Below are 16,617 nucleotides of genomic sequence, written 5' to 3'. Positions count from 1 at the left end.
ACAGGAGTTCCTCAAAGTGTTCCTTCCAGTGCCGGATTATGACCACTTTATATACGACTAAATGTTTGTAAATAATCAAACGCAGAAGTATGGAAGCATGTGATACTGGCAGGACACAAATGAGAAGTTGAGATGCATGAAACAAACATGGACCAAACATCAAAGAAAAAGAATATTTATGACAGGGTGTCATTAGTGAGAGTACATAGAGAAATAATAACTAACACAAGATTTATATTAGGAGCAGAATAATAGAGAAAAACACCAGAAAACAGAACAATATTGAGATTGAAGTTAAACACCAAATATGGCCCATGATAGCATATGGTTTGCCATGAGTGTATTTTGAGTTCTAGTATTGGACTGATTTTGCTGCATACCTGGCAACCTTGGTTGTGGACTCCATGCTATGCCAAAAGGATATGTGCTGGTTTCAGGACAGTTACACCATAGTTACAGCAAATTAGCAAAATTCTGCAGAGGCGTGCCCCTGCATATTAAATGTACCCTTGACCAACTTGTTCCAAAACTCAGTCAAGTGGAGACACTAACCCAAGAAATACTTCTACAACATTTGGATGAAATATTTCATTCTTTTATGTTTTTTTTTTTTACACACAGGACCACTGACAATACAGGACTATTTACAACACTGTGCTTGTGTGGTGGTGTGCACCACAATTTACAATTTACCACAATTAGAAGCTTCATAATTTGTTTCAAATTAGCATTGCAAATATTCTAAGGTGTTTTTTCAGTAGTATATATATATATATATATATATATATATATATATATATATATATATCAATCAAATCAATATAAAGCCCCAAGGTGCTTTATATTGTAAGGCAAAAGCCATACAATAATTACAGAAAAACCCAAATGGTCAAAACGACCCCCTATGAGCAAGCACTTGGCGACAGTGGGAAGGAAAAACTCCCTTTTAACAGGAAGAAACCTCCAGCAGAACCAGGCTCAGGGAGGGGCAGTCTTCTGCTTGGACTGGTTGGGGCTGAGGGGAGAGAATCAGGAAAAAGACATGCTGTGGAAGAGAGCAAAGATCAGTCACCAATGATTAAAAGCAGAGTGGTGCATACAGAGCAAAAAGAGGTGAATAAAAAGAAACACTGGATGCATCATGGGAAACCCCCCAGCAGTCTAAGTCTATAGCAGCATAACTAAGGGATGGTTCAGGGTCACCTGATCCAGCCCTAACTATAAGCTTTTTCAAAAAGGAAAGTTTTAAGCTTAATCTTAAAATTAGAGAGGGTGTCTGTCTCCCTAATCCGAATTGGGAGCTGGTTCCACAGGAGAGGAGCCTGAAAGCTGAAGGCTCTGCCTCCCATTCTACTCTTACAAACCCTAGGAACTACAAGTAAGCCTGCAGTCTGAGAGCGAAGCACTCTATTGGGGTGATATGGTACTATGAGGTCCCTAAGATAAGATGGGACCTGATTATTCAAAACCTTATAAGTAAGAAGAATAATTTTAAATTCTATTCTGGAATTAACAGGGAGCCAATGAAGAGAGGCCAATATGGGTGAAATATGCTCTCTCCTTCTAGTCCCTGTCAGTACTCTAGCTGCAACATTTTGAATTAACTGAAGGGTTTTCATGGAACTTTTAGGACAACCTGATAATAATGAATTACAATAGTCCAGCCTAGAAGAAATAAATGCATGAATTAGTTTTTCAGCATCACTCTGAGACAAGACCTTTCTAATTTTAGAGATATTGCGCAAATGCAAAAAAGCAGTCCTACATATTTGCTTAATATGCACATTGAAGGACATATCCTGATCAAAAATGACTCCAAGATTTCTCACGGTATTACTGGAGGTCAGGGTAATGCCATCCAGAGTAAGGAAGATTTGTGGGGCCAAGTACAATAACTTCAGTTTTATTTGAATTTAAAAGCCGGAAATTAGAGGTCATCCAAGTCTTTATGTCTGAAAGACATTCCTGCAGTTTAACTAATTGGTGTGTGTCCTCTGGCTTCATGGATAGATAAAGCTGGGTATCATCTGCGTAACAATGCATAACAATGAATATATAGTACATATATATATATATATTAAGGCTACTTTGTTACTTCATCAGGAAATCACCAATCATCCCCCCATACCGTTTTTTTAATTGTTCAAAATGAGCTTTTATTTTTCTTAACCTTGATCTTGACCTTTGAACAATCTGTTCCAAAGGTTAATCTTCCGGAGACCTGAACCTAAGTAATCATTCCTCCAAATTCCATGAAAATCAGTCCAGCTGCTGTTTTAGTTATTAAGTATACACACACGCATACACGCACACACATGCACACACACACACACACACACACACACACACACACACACACACACACACACACACACACACACCACACACACACACACACACACACACACACACACACACACACACACACACACACACACACACACACACAGGACAGATGACAATACCCTGACTGGTCATCAGCACACAAGGTAATGGAGCTTCTGCTGGTAGAATTCTTGTTAATCAAGCATGAACTTCTGTTGAAGTGAGGTTAATAAGAAGCAGTTCAGATTAATTTGTGTTTCTTCCACTTCCACTTTATAAGTAACACAAGTATTACTGATTTACTGAAGTACTGATTTACTGTCTTTCTTTAAATTTTCAAAATGACAATCAGTCAGGATCTGTAGGTTTGTGTATTTGTATCTTATCACTGGAAATATTCAGACAGCTCCAATTACATTGATTTATAGATTAAGATGTTGATTTATTTAAATATGTTCAATCAAGTGAAAGAGATAAAAAAAACAACTATTTTTGACCTTTATTTTGATACAAATTTTGACAGACAGAAAAAGCAACAGTGACATCTGCTGGATGGTGTAGATTTCTGATTAAAAAAAAAATCAGCATGAATCAAATTTAGTTTGTTTTCTTTCCCTTTAAAAAAAAGTTTGTTCGATACTAACCAGAAAAGCATGATCATTTCACATTAGCACTCGCTTTACAAATTACAGACAGGTCCAAAATGATTTTCTTTTCATGAAATGTTGAGCTTAGAAACTGGCCAGTTGATAAACACTTCACATATTTACCAGAACATGACACCCAAACTGGAGATGAAGTATTATTCAAATTATTCCTCCAAATACATCATTCTAGGAACAAAACAATTTGCACTTCTTCTATTGTTAACCCATTACAGCTTTACAACTATTATCACATTGTATAACAATGTATTTGAGTTTCCTTCAAAACTGCTATCCATTGGGATAACAGTTATCAGACAATACCTGTTGGGTAATTATGAACTGAAAAAATGTTTACAGATTAGAAAGCAATGAGCTATAACTACACAATGTCTTCACAACTGCACATACAGTAAATGTAAACTGTGGCTGGTGGGTTGTGGAGTTGCAGTGTTTTGAAATAATCAGATAGCATCCATGGTGCAGCTACTTTTGTATCCACTTCATCGGTGCACAAAAATGCTCATGAAAGCCCAAAGAAATGTTGTAGTTATGTGTCACTCTCTATCCGTTGCTCTGATCGGTATATGAATGCTAATTGTCCAATCACACTCTTTTGTAGACATGGCCCAACATAGTTCTTTGAATAAATTATGCCTTGTGTTATCATGTCTAAATCTCACTTTCCTTTAGTCCATAACACTCTGCCAAATCACAGAACTGATACCCGCTCTGCTCATAAATACCCATCGACACTGTATCAACCGCATCAGTCTGGCCTGCTGTAGGTGTGGGAACTTTATGTGTTCCACTCTTGATTTTTTTTGACAGATTGGTCACTTTCTCTTTGAGCTGGAAGGAAGACCTCTGCAGTGGTGGAAACAGACTCCATCTGTTGAATACGAGTGAGTTCCCTTTCCAGGAGTTACTGCAGGATTCATGCATGGCACAGTCGGGCCTAAAGTCTCCCGTGTGTTCCTTTGATATTTCCTTCACAGCCGTCCGCCACCTACGGTCATAGAATCGTCGCAAGACCCTCCGTCTTTGGTGACACTGGCACCTGATGAGCTGAGTGAAAGCCCGCTGGAACTCTTTGCTGGAACAGGGATATATTATGGGATTGATGCAGCTGTTGAAGTAGCCAAGCCAAAAGATCACCTTGAACACACTTTCAGATGGTTTCAGTGCTGGGAAGAAGGATCCTACAAAGACACAGAGACGTTACTATACTATTTATACTATAGTACTACTTGTACTATAGGACAACTAAACATTCATATACCATGCAACCAGGTGCCAGAAATATACATTAGTGTGACATTTAAATGCATGTAAACATATAAGCAATTCAACATTTCATTATTTTTCTATTTTTATTATTCAATTACTCATAAAGGAGTTGGATAAAATATTGCATATAAATATACTAGTACGTTGTCTGTGGGGATCCATGGGCTCTAGATTGGGTAATGTTTATAAAATTGGTAGCTGACATTTAATAAATTAAGTTTCCATAAAGAGTTGGAATGGCATGTGAGTCCAGGATGGTTTTAGAACCTTACACCTCAACGGTTTTTAGAACTCAATCCTTTTATTTCCTGTTAATTACGTAATTTTTGAATGTGAATGTTAATGTACTGTCTTAATGTATTTGTGTTTTACTGACCTGCATTCCAGGGTTTTGAATTGTTCAAGTCACAGCTGCCAAACCTTAACAGTTTTATTTTATTGCAAAGTGCTGAAAAAACTTGAACTTGAACCCACCAGGAAAAACACCCAGCAAGTCAATCAATCAATCAATCAATTTTTTTATATAGCGCCAAATCACAACAAACAGTTGCCCCAAGGCGCTTTATATTGTAAGGCAAGGTCATACAATAATTATGTAAAACCCCAACGGTCAAAACGACCCCCTGTGAGCAAGCACTTGGCTACAGTGGGAAGGAAAAACTCCCTTTTAACAGGAAGAAACCTCCAGCAGAACCAGGCTCAGGGAGGGGCAGTCTTCTGCTGGGACTGGTTGGGGCTGAGGGAGAGAACCAGGAAAAAGACATGCTGTGGAGGGGAGCAGAGATCGATCACTAATGATTAAATGCAGAGTGGTGCATACAGAGCAAAAAGAGAAAGAAACAGTGCATCATGGGAACCCCCCAGCAGTCTACGTCTATAGCAGCATAACTAAGGGATGGTTCAGGGTCACCTGATCCAACCCTAACTATAAGCTTTAGCAAAAAGACAAGTAGTCTCCCCAATCTCGTTTCCTTTCTGAGATTGGGGGAACAATTCAGACTGTGTTTCAGTTCTGTCTGCTGTTGTTCCAACCCCAAGAAGAGGAGGAGATTTTTTTAATCAGGCCAGGGAGGTGGTAGATGCACATTCATGGGCACTTTTCCTGAACTTTCTCTCTAGAAAATCTGTTTAACGAAGATAATCCTCCAGACTGGGCACAGGACCCAGTTGATTTTTTTTTTTACGCTCAGGAACTTGACCGCCAAAATTTAGACATGCCCCCTGGCTCATCAGTGCAGTTCAGACTTTGACATCATAGCGAAATGGCCTTCCACCTCAGCCACCTCAAATCTGTCTGTTGACACACCCTCCAGTCTGGATACTGCAGGTCTGCACACTCTTATTGAATCCACTCAGTGTCTCCTGTCCTCCATGCAATCTCAGTCTGAAACCAGTATTCCACTGCATTCCCTCATCGCCACAAGTGACAAATGGTTAACACAGTTGCAGTCTCCAGCCATTTTTAATGATCCAGTTTCCAGACAGATAGTTTCCTCTGCTCTCAAGCACTCCTCCAGCATTCCGGCCTCTGATCTGAGCTCCGGAAGTTTAGCCCCGTCACCACCAACCAGGTCTCCCACTCCACCTGAACTAGCCAGTCCTCCATGGTCACCGCCCTCAATGACTCGAGGCGTAAGCAGGGCCGTGAAAAGGAGGAAGAAATGCCAGGTCCAGGAGGATCCTAGGTGGACTTCAGGAGCTGCGGTCCAATCGCCCATGCCTGCTGCAGGACCAGTCCAGGAAGGGAAACCCTGTTCCTCTACCGAACCAGCTGTGGACTCTGGGGTGGATGTGGGTCACATTAATATTTCTATCTTTTCTTGCAGTTCAGAGAGCAGATCCTGCCTCGTACCAGCAGCAGAGGCAGTCTGTGGCATTCCTGCAGGCACCTCCATGGACCAGCCGGCTCCAGTGCTGAGGTGTCGCCTGACCTGGAGGATGGCATCAGGACCACCATCTACCCATCAGTGTCTGTGACGGGAGCAGTCCTGGTAGAATCTCTGGGCTCTGGTACTGGGCCAGTACTCTTGGCACCGGGGAGGGGGGACTTGCTAACTGCTGTACCGTCTCTTACAGGCTGGAATGTGGGTCCTGTAGCGTCCCAGAGCCAGCAAAGTTATTTAGCCTTCTTCCCCATGACATCACTGAGGGGTTTCGTATTCCAGTCGCTGATGGCACCACTGAGAAGCTGTTCCCCAATACGTGGCAAGGCGGGTCCACAGACACGGATGCCCCCGCAACCGAAAGTGATGCCTCCACAGCTGAGAGTGATGCTGCAGCCACAGACAGGGACGCCTCCACAGCCAAGACTGACATCTCTGCAGCCGAGAGTGATGCCATGACACTGTTCCCTTCCACAATGGTTGTGGTCACTCCCACCTCGGATGATGTCAGTGGAGAGCCGTCAGCCACCACAGTATTGCCTGTCAGTGCGGGGCTGGCAGTTCCTCCATTGGACGATGTCAGCACAGCAGGGGATGTCACGAAACATTTTCGGCGTCTGCTACGGACGATGTCAATGGGGAGCCGTCAGCCCCCGTTTCCGTAGTCAGATGTGGAGTGGGGCTGTACGTGGAGCAGGGCTGGACGTCCTCGTTGCACTCACATTGGAGAACTCTGGTGGGACGTGTGGTGGCTCTGCAGTCTCTGTTTTGAATTCCAGAGACCCGCACGGTCACACGTGTGCACGTCTGCCTCCTCCTTGCCCCACAGTCAGCCTGTGAGTCGCCATCCATTTTCTGTGATGAACTCCTGCCCACAAAGGGGTTGTGTCCCGGTAGTTCCAGCGTTTTTAAGTCAGTCTAGTGGCTGGGTGCCATTCTGCACCACTTCTGTCAGACAGCCCCTGGATCAGAGACTGAATCCTGCATTTCGCTATGATCGGGGGTGGGGGGTGAGGTTGGCCGTCTCAGTCGCTGTTTTCGCTGAGTCGCTGAGTTTACCTTGCTGCCCATGTCCTGAATTCTCCCTCACTTGAGATAAATGTTAAAACAGTACTTTTGTTGTATCTTTCCCTCACTTCTGAGTTTTGGGTTTGGGTTGCAGTGAATTTTTGCTGAACTTCCTCCCACAGAATCCCCTCACTTTGCATCAAAGACTGAAACTGTGATTTTGTTGTATCTTCCTCTCACACCTGGTTTGCATTTTTTGGATTCCCTCATCCAGAGTGAGTGTTTTATTTTTGTTCATGACGTCCCTCACTTGGACTTAGTGAATTGTGAACTGAGAATTGCTGTAAATAAATTATTATATTTTTCAAACTTTTGTGTTTGACTGACCTGCATTCCGGGGTTTTGAACTGTTTAAGTCATAGCTGCCAAACTTTAACATCAAGACCTGAACTCAACAGAAAATCTTTAGCAGGAGCTTAAAATTCGAAAACTAAAATATCTGGAGAAGATCTGTATGGAGGAGTGGACCAAAATCCCTGCTGCAGTGTGCAAACTTGGTCAAGAACTACAGGAAACCTCACCTACAGAAAACCTTCTGGTACAGAAAGTACCAATATTAAGGTCTGTTTTTTGTATCATATACTTATTTCATCCAATTAAATGCTAATTAATTATTTAAAAATCATACAATGTGATTTTCTGAATTTGTTTTTAGCTTCTGTCTCTCACATGAAGTGTGCCTATGATAAAAAAAATAAAAAAAAAATTACAGACCTCTCCATTCATTGTAGGTGGGAAAGTGTATTTGAACTGATGTACGAGGTCTGTTAGAAAAGTATCGTACCTTTTTATTTTTTTCAAAAACTATATGGATTTGATTCATATGTTTTAACGTCAGCCAAGCTTGAACCTTCGTGCGCATGCGTGAGTTTTTCCACGCCTGTCGGTTGCATCATTCGCCTGTGGGCAGGCTTTGAGTGAGCACTGCTCCACCCCTCTCGTCGTTGTTTCATTGCGAGGAAATGGTGGAATGATTTGGGCTTTTTTCCATCAGACTTTTTTCAGAAACTGTTAGAGACAGGCAGCTGGAAACCATTCAAAAAATTTATCTGGCTTTCGGTGAAAATTTTACAGGCTTCACAGAGAATAAGGAGTGTTACTACAGCTTTAAGGACGGCCCACAATGTCGCACGGCGCGGCGCGGCGCGCTCCAAGCCGCCATCGAGAGGCAGAAACCACCACATCATTTCTAAACGGATCGCTGTGTGGAGCCGGGACCATCGTGTGCAATTTCTCTGGTTATCACAAGAGCTGGACATCAGCCATTTTCCGGCAGATTTCACTTTTAACAAGAGATTTTGTCATGGAAAGCCACGCGGAGGCTTCGTGCGTCACGACCGATTCGCTGATGAAGTGAGATAAAGGAACACCTCCGAGTGTTAGAGGACAAGTTGGGACATGCCTATCTCGGCTTTCAGTGCTTACCAGTCGAGTGAGTATAAGAGAAATTGTGGAGAGCTGGGCATGTCCCAACTTGTCCTCTAACACTCCGAAACGGAGGTGTTAATTTGTCTCGCTTCATCAGCGAATCGGTCGTGATGCACGAAGCCTCCGTGCGGCTTTCCATGACAAAATCTCTTGTTAAAAGTGAAATCTGCCAGAAAATGGCTGATGTCCAGCTCTTGTGATAACCAGAGAAATTGCACACGATGGTCCCGGCTCCACACAGCGATCCGTTTAGAAATGATGTGGTGGTTTCTGCCTCTCGATGGTGGCTCGGAGTGCGGCGCGCCGTGTGCCATTGTGGGCCGTCCTTAAAGCTGTAGTAACACTCCTTATTCTCTGTGAAGCCCGTAAAATTTTCACCGAAAGCCAGTTAAATTTTTCGAATGGTTTCCAGCTGCCTGTCTCTAACAGTTTCTGAAAAAATTCTGATGGAAAAAAAGCCCAAATCATTCCGCCATTTCCTCGCAATGAAACAACGATGAGAGGGGTGGAGCAGTGCTCAATCAAAGCCTGCCCACAGGCGAATGACGCAACCGACAGGCGTGGAAAAACTCACGCATGCGCACGAAGGTTCAAGCTTGGCTGACGTAAAAACATATGAATCAAATCCATATAGTTTTTGAAAAAAATAAAAAGGTACGATACTTCTCTAACAGACCTCGTATGTACTGACATATGTACTGTATATGAGCTTATGCCTGCACCATCTAAACAATTGACTGTATGCTTGAGTCCATGTTTACTAAATGTTGGACAAATGTTGAGGCTGGGTTTTAAAAAAGCCAGGCATCACATTCTGGCCATCACATGAAATGATAAATTCCAGTAAGCTGATTCCCTAAACTTTGTATTGAGGCACTCTGTCTACTCCCACGAAGAGTTGGAACTAAATATTATATGAAATATGAGACAGCTCTGAATTCTACAACTGACTTCAGTGCATATGAATTTGAAAGTACTTAAAAATAGCAGTTATCCTGTAGACATCCATCTCAAAAAACATTGTTGTCTGAAAGGCAGTTCAACAGGATCTAGAGAGGGTTGCTGTGGCGTAGGCAGGATTCGTGTCTGTTTTGAAGGTCTGTGATTTCAGTATGAGGAGTCAAAGGCCAACATCTCTTCCATCACATCTATTCATCATAATCGTTAATGTCATGAGTCAGTTATTTTGTTGTTGATTCTTTAAATAACAGTCAGAGCCAGAGAGTAAAAAACACATGCACACACACAGGAAACAAACAGCAACAAATTAAGATATTTGTCATGTGTACATCATTATTCACAAGAGAAAATAGTCTGTCTTATCAGAGAAAGGCTTTATGTCGGAGTAATTAGCACAAGCACAAACACATACTTATAGTACACCCAGAAAGCATTCACAGCGATTCACTTTTTCCACATTTTGTTGTATTACAGCCGTATTAAAAAAATGGAATCATTTTTCCCTCAAAATTCTACTCACAACACCCCATAATGACAACATGAATAAAGTTTTTTGAAATTTTTGCAAATTTATTGAAAAAAACAAAACAAAACTGAGAAATCACATGTTCACACCCTTTGCTCAATACTTTGTTGATGCCCTTTTGTCAGGGTTTGAGTTTTTGTTTGCTTGTCTGTTTTATTTTCATCTGGTCTATTTTATTATTTCATTGATTCATTGGTTTTCTGTGTGTCTATTCTCTTGCTGGGTTTTTCTGCTTGGGTCTGTCTGTCTCTATCGCTCTTGTCTGTCCCTGGGTTCTTGGTGGTGGGTGTTTCTCTCTGTGAATATTTTCTGGATGCACTGTAGATGTTACATATGTTTATAGATTGGGTAAACTCAAAAACATCTACACCTGAATGCACTACATTGTGGGAACATTAATAGGAATAGATTTAAGTAGATTTAAGTACTGCAATAGGTATTTGCTTGTTTTTTGTGGTTCTTTCAAAAATAATATTTTTTGAGTGGTTCAGCAGATGAACAAGCTCGAATTGTGTAAATAAGATTCAGGTTAAAACTAAACACATAAGGTGAAATAATGCTAAATGGACAGCATTTATATTGCACTTTTATGGTCAAAGCACTTCACAGTGATGCCTCATATTCATGCAGGGTCACACATGCACACACCCTGATGTCAGAGCGCTGCCAGGCAAGGCACTCACTACACATTGGGAGCAACTTGGATTTTTTTTCCTTCCTGTTTTTAAAGGATATGTCTCACATTTTTTAACATCCCAGTTAGCAAGACAACATAACAGTACTCATGATTGTAAGTCTCTCCGCACACATGTGCTAATAATTAATGGTTGCTGATGTATTTTATTCCTCTCACTGTGAGCGTTAGCAGGTGCATTTCCGAAAAACGTCTCACTCGGCTTTTCTCTGCAATTTTGGTGTGTGACATACATTTTAGAATGAGCAGAAACATCCCGATGACTGACAGACAGAGGGAAGCAAACCTGCTCCGCCCGAAAAAGAAGCTTCTGAGCTGCCATTCGAAAGTGATGGCTCGGATTTACAGAGGATTTACAGACAGGAGATGACACACTTCACTCTGAAACTCTTAACCTTTCCAGCATGTTGGATTTTGGAACCTAAAGTGTGCTGTTTGTGTGAAAGGATTCTGGTTTACTGAAGCTGTGGACATGGACGTGGGCAGGATTACCAACTCTCACGCATCGTGCATGGCACTCATGCTTCAGCATCAATCTCACACTGTCATGCACAAGCAAGAAATACCATGCCAAAATAAAAAATTCTCCCGTTAATTTTCTGTTGATGACGAGATTAGACCAGACCATAGCGCATTTTTTCTTAATGACAGGAGAGGAGTTTAAGGTGCACACCCAAAACAGCTGTTAACATCTGCTGACAATGTTCTGACTAGGGTTGAGCCGGATACCGGGACGAGTATCCGGTACAGATAAAGCATTTTTGACGAGCACAAGCATGATCCACATAAAACTCATCAATATCTGTGCTCGCACTGAAGGAAAATTCTCATTGGCTAACTGACCGTCTTCCCGCTCTGTGATTGGCCAGTCACATACAGCGCCCGCCCCTCCCTACACAGACATGTCTCACTGCAGCTTCTCACACACACAGACAGGATCTGGTCTCTCTCTCTCTGTGCTTGGCTTGACTGCCTCACATTTCTCTCTCAGTATTCCTTAAGTTTTCTTCAGCTTGCCTCTTTTGAATTACTTGGTGAATTTGTTTCATATTGTACGCGGTGCTTTTGACAAGACAGAGCTGAAAACTGCTTGCGTCGTGTCGCGCCTCCACTCCAGTCGGGTTTATTATTTATTTATTTTTAACCGTTTGTTTGCTCTTTGTTTTGTTGGTGATATAAAGTCAGTTGGAAAACTTTGCTCCAACTGAACGTGGTGCTTTTGAGAAGAATACAGTGAACAAGGCAGACATATTGTTTCCCTGTTTGCCATCACTGGATGTTTGGATGAATTACCAAGTTCACAAAGAAAATAAACAGTCTTACAGACCACTTACACACATACACACTTATAGCTCATATATATATATATATATATATATATTTTTTTATTTTTTTATTTTTTTTTTATTGAATATGGCTGCATGCAGTATCTGACACTTTCTCATTGCAGTTCATAAAAATAAATTGGTCAGTAGAACAACCTCTCACTTCCTTTCACAGTCACTCAATCCGGCCCAGTCTCAGTCACACACACACGCACACACACACACATTCATGCACACACAGACACACATTCACACACAGACACAGACACACACACACCTTAATCAATATTGTTTATTGCAACTTTGTGTGGAAAAAAAATGGCAAGAACGTTAGGCAGTAAAAATAAATAAATAATTTAAAAAAATCACAGTTTGATCATAAAATAAAAAAAAGAAAGTTGTGTTGAGTATGACAACTTTTGTTCATGCATACTTAGTAGTTCATCTAATTTCCTGCTACACTGAATGTAAATTCCGAGGCTGTTCTGTTATTCATTCATACACTTAACCCTCTGGGGCACACGCCGTCATATACGAAGGCTAAGACCAAGCTTCACTAAATTTACTAAATGTATTAATTTTTTTAAATTTGCTAAATTTATAAATAACTTTTTAATGATATGAGATAGAAACTTACTTTTTTTGCTGAAAGTTAACTCCGCGGACTTTTGAGCCAGCCATCAGCCATATTTGTACTCCTCATAGAACCTGTGTGATGACGTGTGCAATGTGGGTGTCCAATCGGAATTGGTTCACTGTCACATGGTTTTCCAAAATCTAATCGTAGGGTCGATTTACCTCACGTGAAAAGCCAAAGATTGTTTTCAGGAGTGATATGTTACAAGTTGGCCCATTTGAATAGCCCCATCGGTGCTCCAATGAGTACATACTATATTAGTACATACTCAGTGCGCCCTGCGCTATTATGTACAGTGATCAGTGAAAGCAGACGGAGCAGATGGAGAGCCTCTGATGACAATCTCACGTGCTCAAACAAAGAGTGTGTAACTATCAGGATTGCTCCACAAGTTTGCATGTGAATGTTACTGGATAACTCTGTTGCTTTCTCTGCGTAAAGCACTGTTTACCATATCAAAATAACAAAATGCATAGACCATTTTGTATATATTGTTCAAAATGTGCATTTGTTGAACCTTTTTGTTGTGCAGTCTTTCACACAAGACCTCAAATTACCTTTATAAAGTGTCAAAACAGTTGTTTATTATAGTTTGCTGTGTGTTTTGAATAAATGTGTGTGGAAAATTATTTCTCGCTTTATTTTTTCCTTGCTTATTTTTGATTGTAAACCTTTATTACACTTATAAATGTAACCCAAATCCCATGTAGCTATAGTTATCTAGAGTGGATAGTACAATGGGACCAGGACTGAGTTCGTTGATGAACTGTTTTATGTTTTATTACCCTTTAATTTACCTCTTTTGAGTTTTACCAAATCTTGATTTCTGAGTTTCCCTAATAACATTAATAAGGACACCACACAACTGTACTGTAAATACAATAATCCTTGTACAGGTATTTATTTACACAATTGAAGAAAAATTAAATTTTGGTAAAATAAAAAGAATATAAACAAAACTAAAAATGTTATAAGTAAAAATGTGCAAGATGAACTGAGGTTTCTTCTGCATTCAAGCTTTTCTCTTTTAGTAAACAACAAAAAATCTTTTACACTTGTATGAAATAAAAATTACGTTCTTTATGTTCTTGAGCTACACCAAAATAAAATGACCTGTCCTTTTACTAAAAAATAAATATCTTGCAACTGTGTTTAAATAAAAAAATAAGTACTCTTGAGCTTTGGTTTGATCCCTAAAAAAACTATATATATATATATATATATATATGCATTAAAAAAAACTCAATAACTCAAAATCATCTGTGGGCCCACAGACACAATCAATTGTTACTCCGTAATCAAAAGATTGCAGGCCTGATTTGAAGCTAGGGTGTGATGGGACCTAAAACTTTAATGGCCGCTTCACTCTGACATGAGCAGAAACAAAATCAAAATCCTAATCAGTGTGTTGATACAGTAGGCTACAGATTCAACTACTTGCAAATTAGGTAATTTAAAAAATCAAATCAAATCAATTTTATTTATATAGCACCAAATCACAACAAACAGTTGCCCCAAGGCGCCTTATGTTGTAAGGCAAGGCCATACAATAATTACGGAAAAACCCCAACGGTCAAAACGACCCCCTGTGAGCAAGCACTTGGCAACAGCGGGAAGGAAAAACTCCCTTTTAACATGAAGAAACCTCCAGCAGAACCAGGCTCAGGGAGTAAAAAGAGAAGGAAACAGTGCATCATGGGAACCCCCCCCAGAGCTGGTTCCACAGGAGAGGAGCCTGAAAGCTGAAGGCTCTGCCTCCCATTCTACTCTTACAAACCCTAGGAACTACAAGTAAGCCTGCAGTCTGAGAGCGAAGCGCTCTATTGGGGTGATATGGTACTATGAGGTCCCTAAGATAAGATGGGACCTGATTATTCAAAACCTTATATGTAAGAAAAATAATTTTAAATTCTATTCTAGAATTAACAGGAAGCCAATGAAGAGAGGCCAATATGGGTGAGATATGCTCTCTTCTTCTAGTCCCTGTTAGCACTCTAGCTGCAGCATTTTGAATTAACTGAAGGCTTTTCAGGAAACTTTTAGGACAACCTGATAATAATGAATTACAATAGTCCAGCCTAGAGGAAATAAATGCATGAATTAGTTTTTCAGCATCACTCTGAGACAAGACCTTTCTAATTTTAGAGATATTGCGCAAATGCAAAAAAGCAGTCCTACATATTTGTTTAATATGCGCATTGAATGACATATCCTGATCAAAAATGACTCCAAGATTTCTCACAGTATTACTAGAGGTCAGGGTAATGCCATCCAGAGTAAGGATCTGGTTAGACACCATGTTTCTAAGATTTGTGGGGCCAAGTACAATAACTTCAGTTTTATCTGAGTTTAAAAGCAGGAAATTAGAGGTCATCCATGTCTTTATGTCTGTAAGACAATCCTGCAGTTTAGCTAATTGGTGTGTGTCCTCTGGCTTCATGGATAAATAAAGCTGGGTGTCATCTGCGTAACAATGAAAATTTAAGCAATGCCGTCTAATAATACTGCCTAAGGGAAACATGTATAAAGTGAACAAAATTGGTCCTAGCACAGAACCTTGTGGAACTCCATAATTAACCTTAGTCTGTGAAGAAGATTCCCCATTTACATGAACAAATTGTAATCTATTAGATAAATATGATTTAAGCCACCGCAGCGCAGTGCTTTTAATACCTATGGCATGCTCTAATCTCTGTAATAAAATTTTATGGTCAACAGTATCAAAAGCAGCACTGAGGTCTACCAGACCAAGCACAGAGATGAGTCCACTGTCTGAGGCCATAAGAAGATCATTTGTAACCTTCACTAATGCTGTTTCTGTACTATGATGAATTCTAAAACCTGACTGAAACTCTTCAAATAGACCATTCCTCTGCAGATGATCAGTTAGCTGTTTTACAACTACCCTTTCAAGAATTTTTGAGAGAAAAGGAAGGTTGGAGATTGGCCTATAATTAGCTAAGATAGCTGGGTCAAGTGATGGCTTTTTAAGTAATGGTTTAATTACTGCCACCTTAAAAGCCTGTGGTACATAGCCAACTAATAAAGATAGATTGATCATATTTAAGATCGAAGCATTAATTAATGGTAGGGCTTCCTTGAGCAGCCTGGTAGGAATGGGGTCTAATAGACATGTTGATGGTTTGGAGGAAGTAACTAATGAAAATAACTCAGACAGAACAATCGGAGAGAAAGAGTCTAACCAAATACCGGCATCACTGAAAGCAGCCAAAGATAACGATACGTCTTTGGGATGGTTATGAGTAATTTTTTCTCTAATAGTTAAAATTTTATTAGCAAAGAAAGTCATGAAGTCATTACTAGTTAAAGTTAAAGGAATACTCGGCTCAATAGAGCTCTGACTCTTTGTCAGCCTGGCTACAGTGCTGAAAAGAAACCTGGGGTTGTTCTTATTTTCTTCAATTAGTGATGAGTAGTAAGATGTCCTAGCTTTACGGAGGGCTTTTTTATAGAGCAACAGACTCTTTTTCCAGGCTAAGTGAAGATCTTCTAAATTAGTGAGATGCCATTTCCTCTCCAACTTACGGGTTATCTGCTTTAAGCTGCGAGTTTGTGAGTTATACCACGGAGTCAGGCACTTCTGATTTAAAGCTCTCTTTTTCAGAGGAGCTACAGCATCCAAAGTTGTCTTCAATGAGGATGTAAAACTATTGACGAGATACTCTATCTCACTTACAGAGTTTAGGTAGCTACTCTGCACTGTGTTGGTATATGGCATTGGAGAACATAAAGAAGGAATCATATCCTTAAACCTAGTTACAGCGCTTTCTGAAAGACTTCTAGTGTAATGAAACTTATTCCCCACTGCTGGGTAGT

General features: G+C 40.4%; 1 protein-coding gene across 1 annotated transcript in view; it reads right to left on the bottom strand.

Moving 5' to 3' along the window:
- Positions 1–3,239: 3,239 nt before the first annotated feature.
- adra1d (adrenoceptor alpha 1D) overlaps positions 3,240–16,617 on the bottom strand; it is a 69,546-nt gene continuing 56,168 nt past the window's right edge. Inside the window, exon 2 of the mRNA XM_034188860.1 lies at positions 3,240–4,171. Within this exon, the coding sequence (XP_034044751.1) occupies positions 3,642–4,171 (530 nt within the window). The 3' untranslated portion in view covers positions 3,240–3,641. The remainder of the gene's footprint in view (positions 4,172–16,617) is intronic.

This window comes from Thalassophryne amazonica, chromosome 15 (genome assembly GCF_902500255.1).
Source record: "Thalassophryne amazonica chromosome 15, fThaAma1.1, whole genome shotgun sequence".
NCBI classification, from domain to species: domain Eukaryota; kingdom Metazoa; phylum Chordata; class Actinopteri; order Batrachoidiformes; family Batrachoididae; genus Thalassophryne; species Thalassophryne amazonica.
The sequence above is the reverse complement of the archived record's forward strand: the minus strand, read 5'-3'. Positions and strand labels throughout refer to the sequence as shown.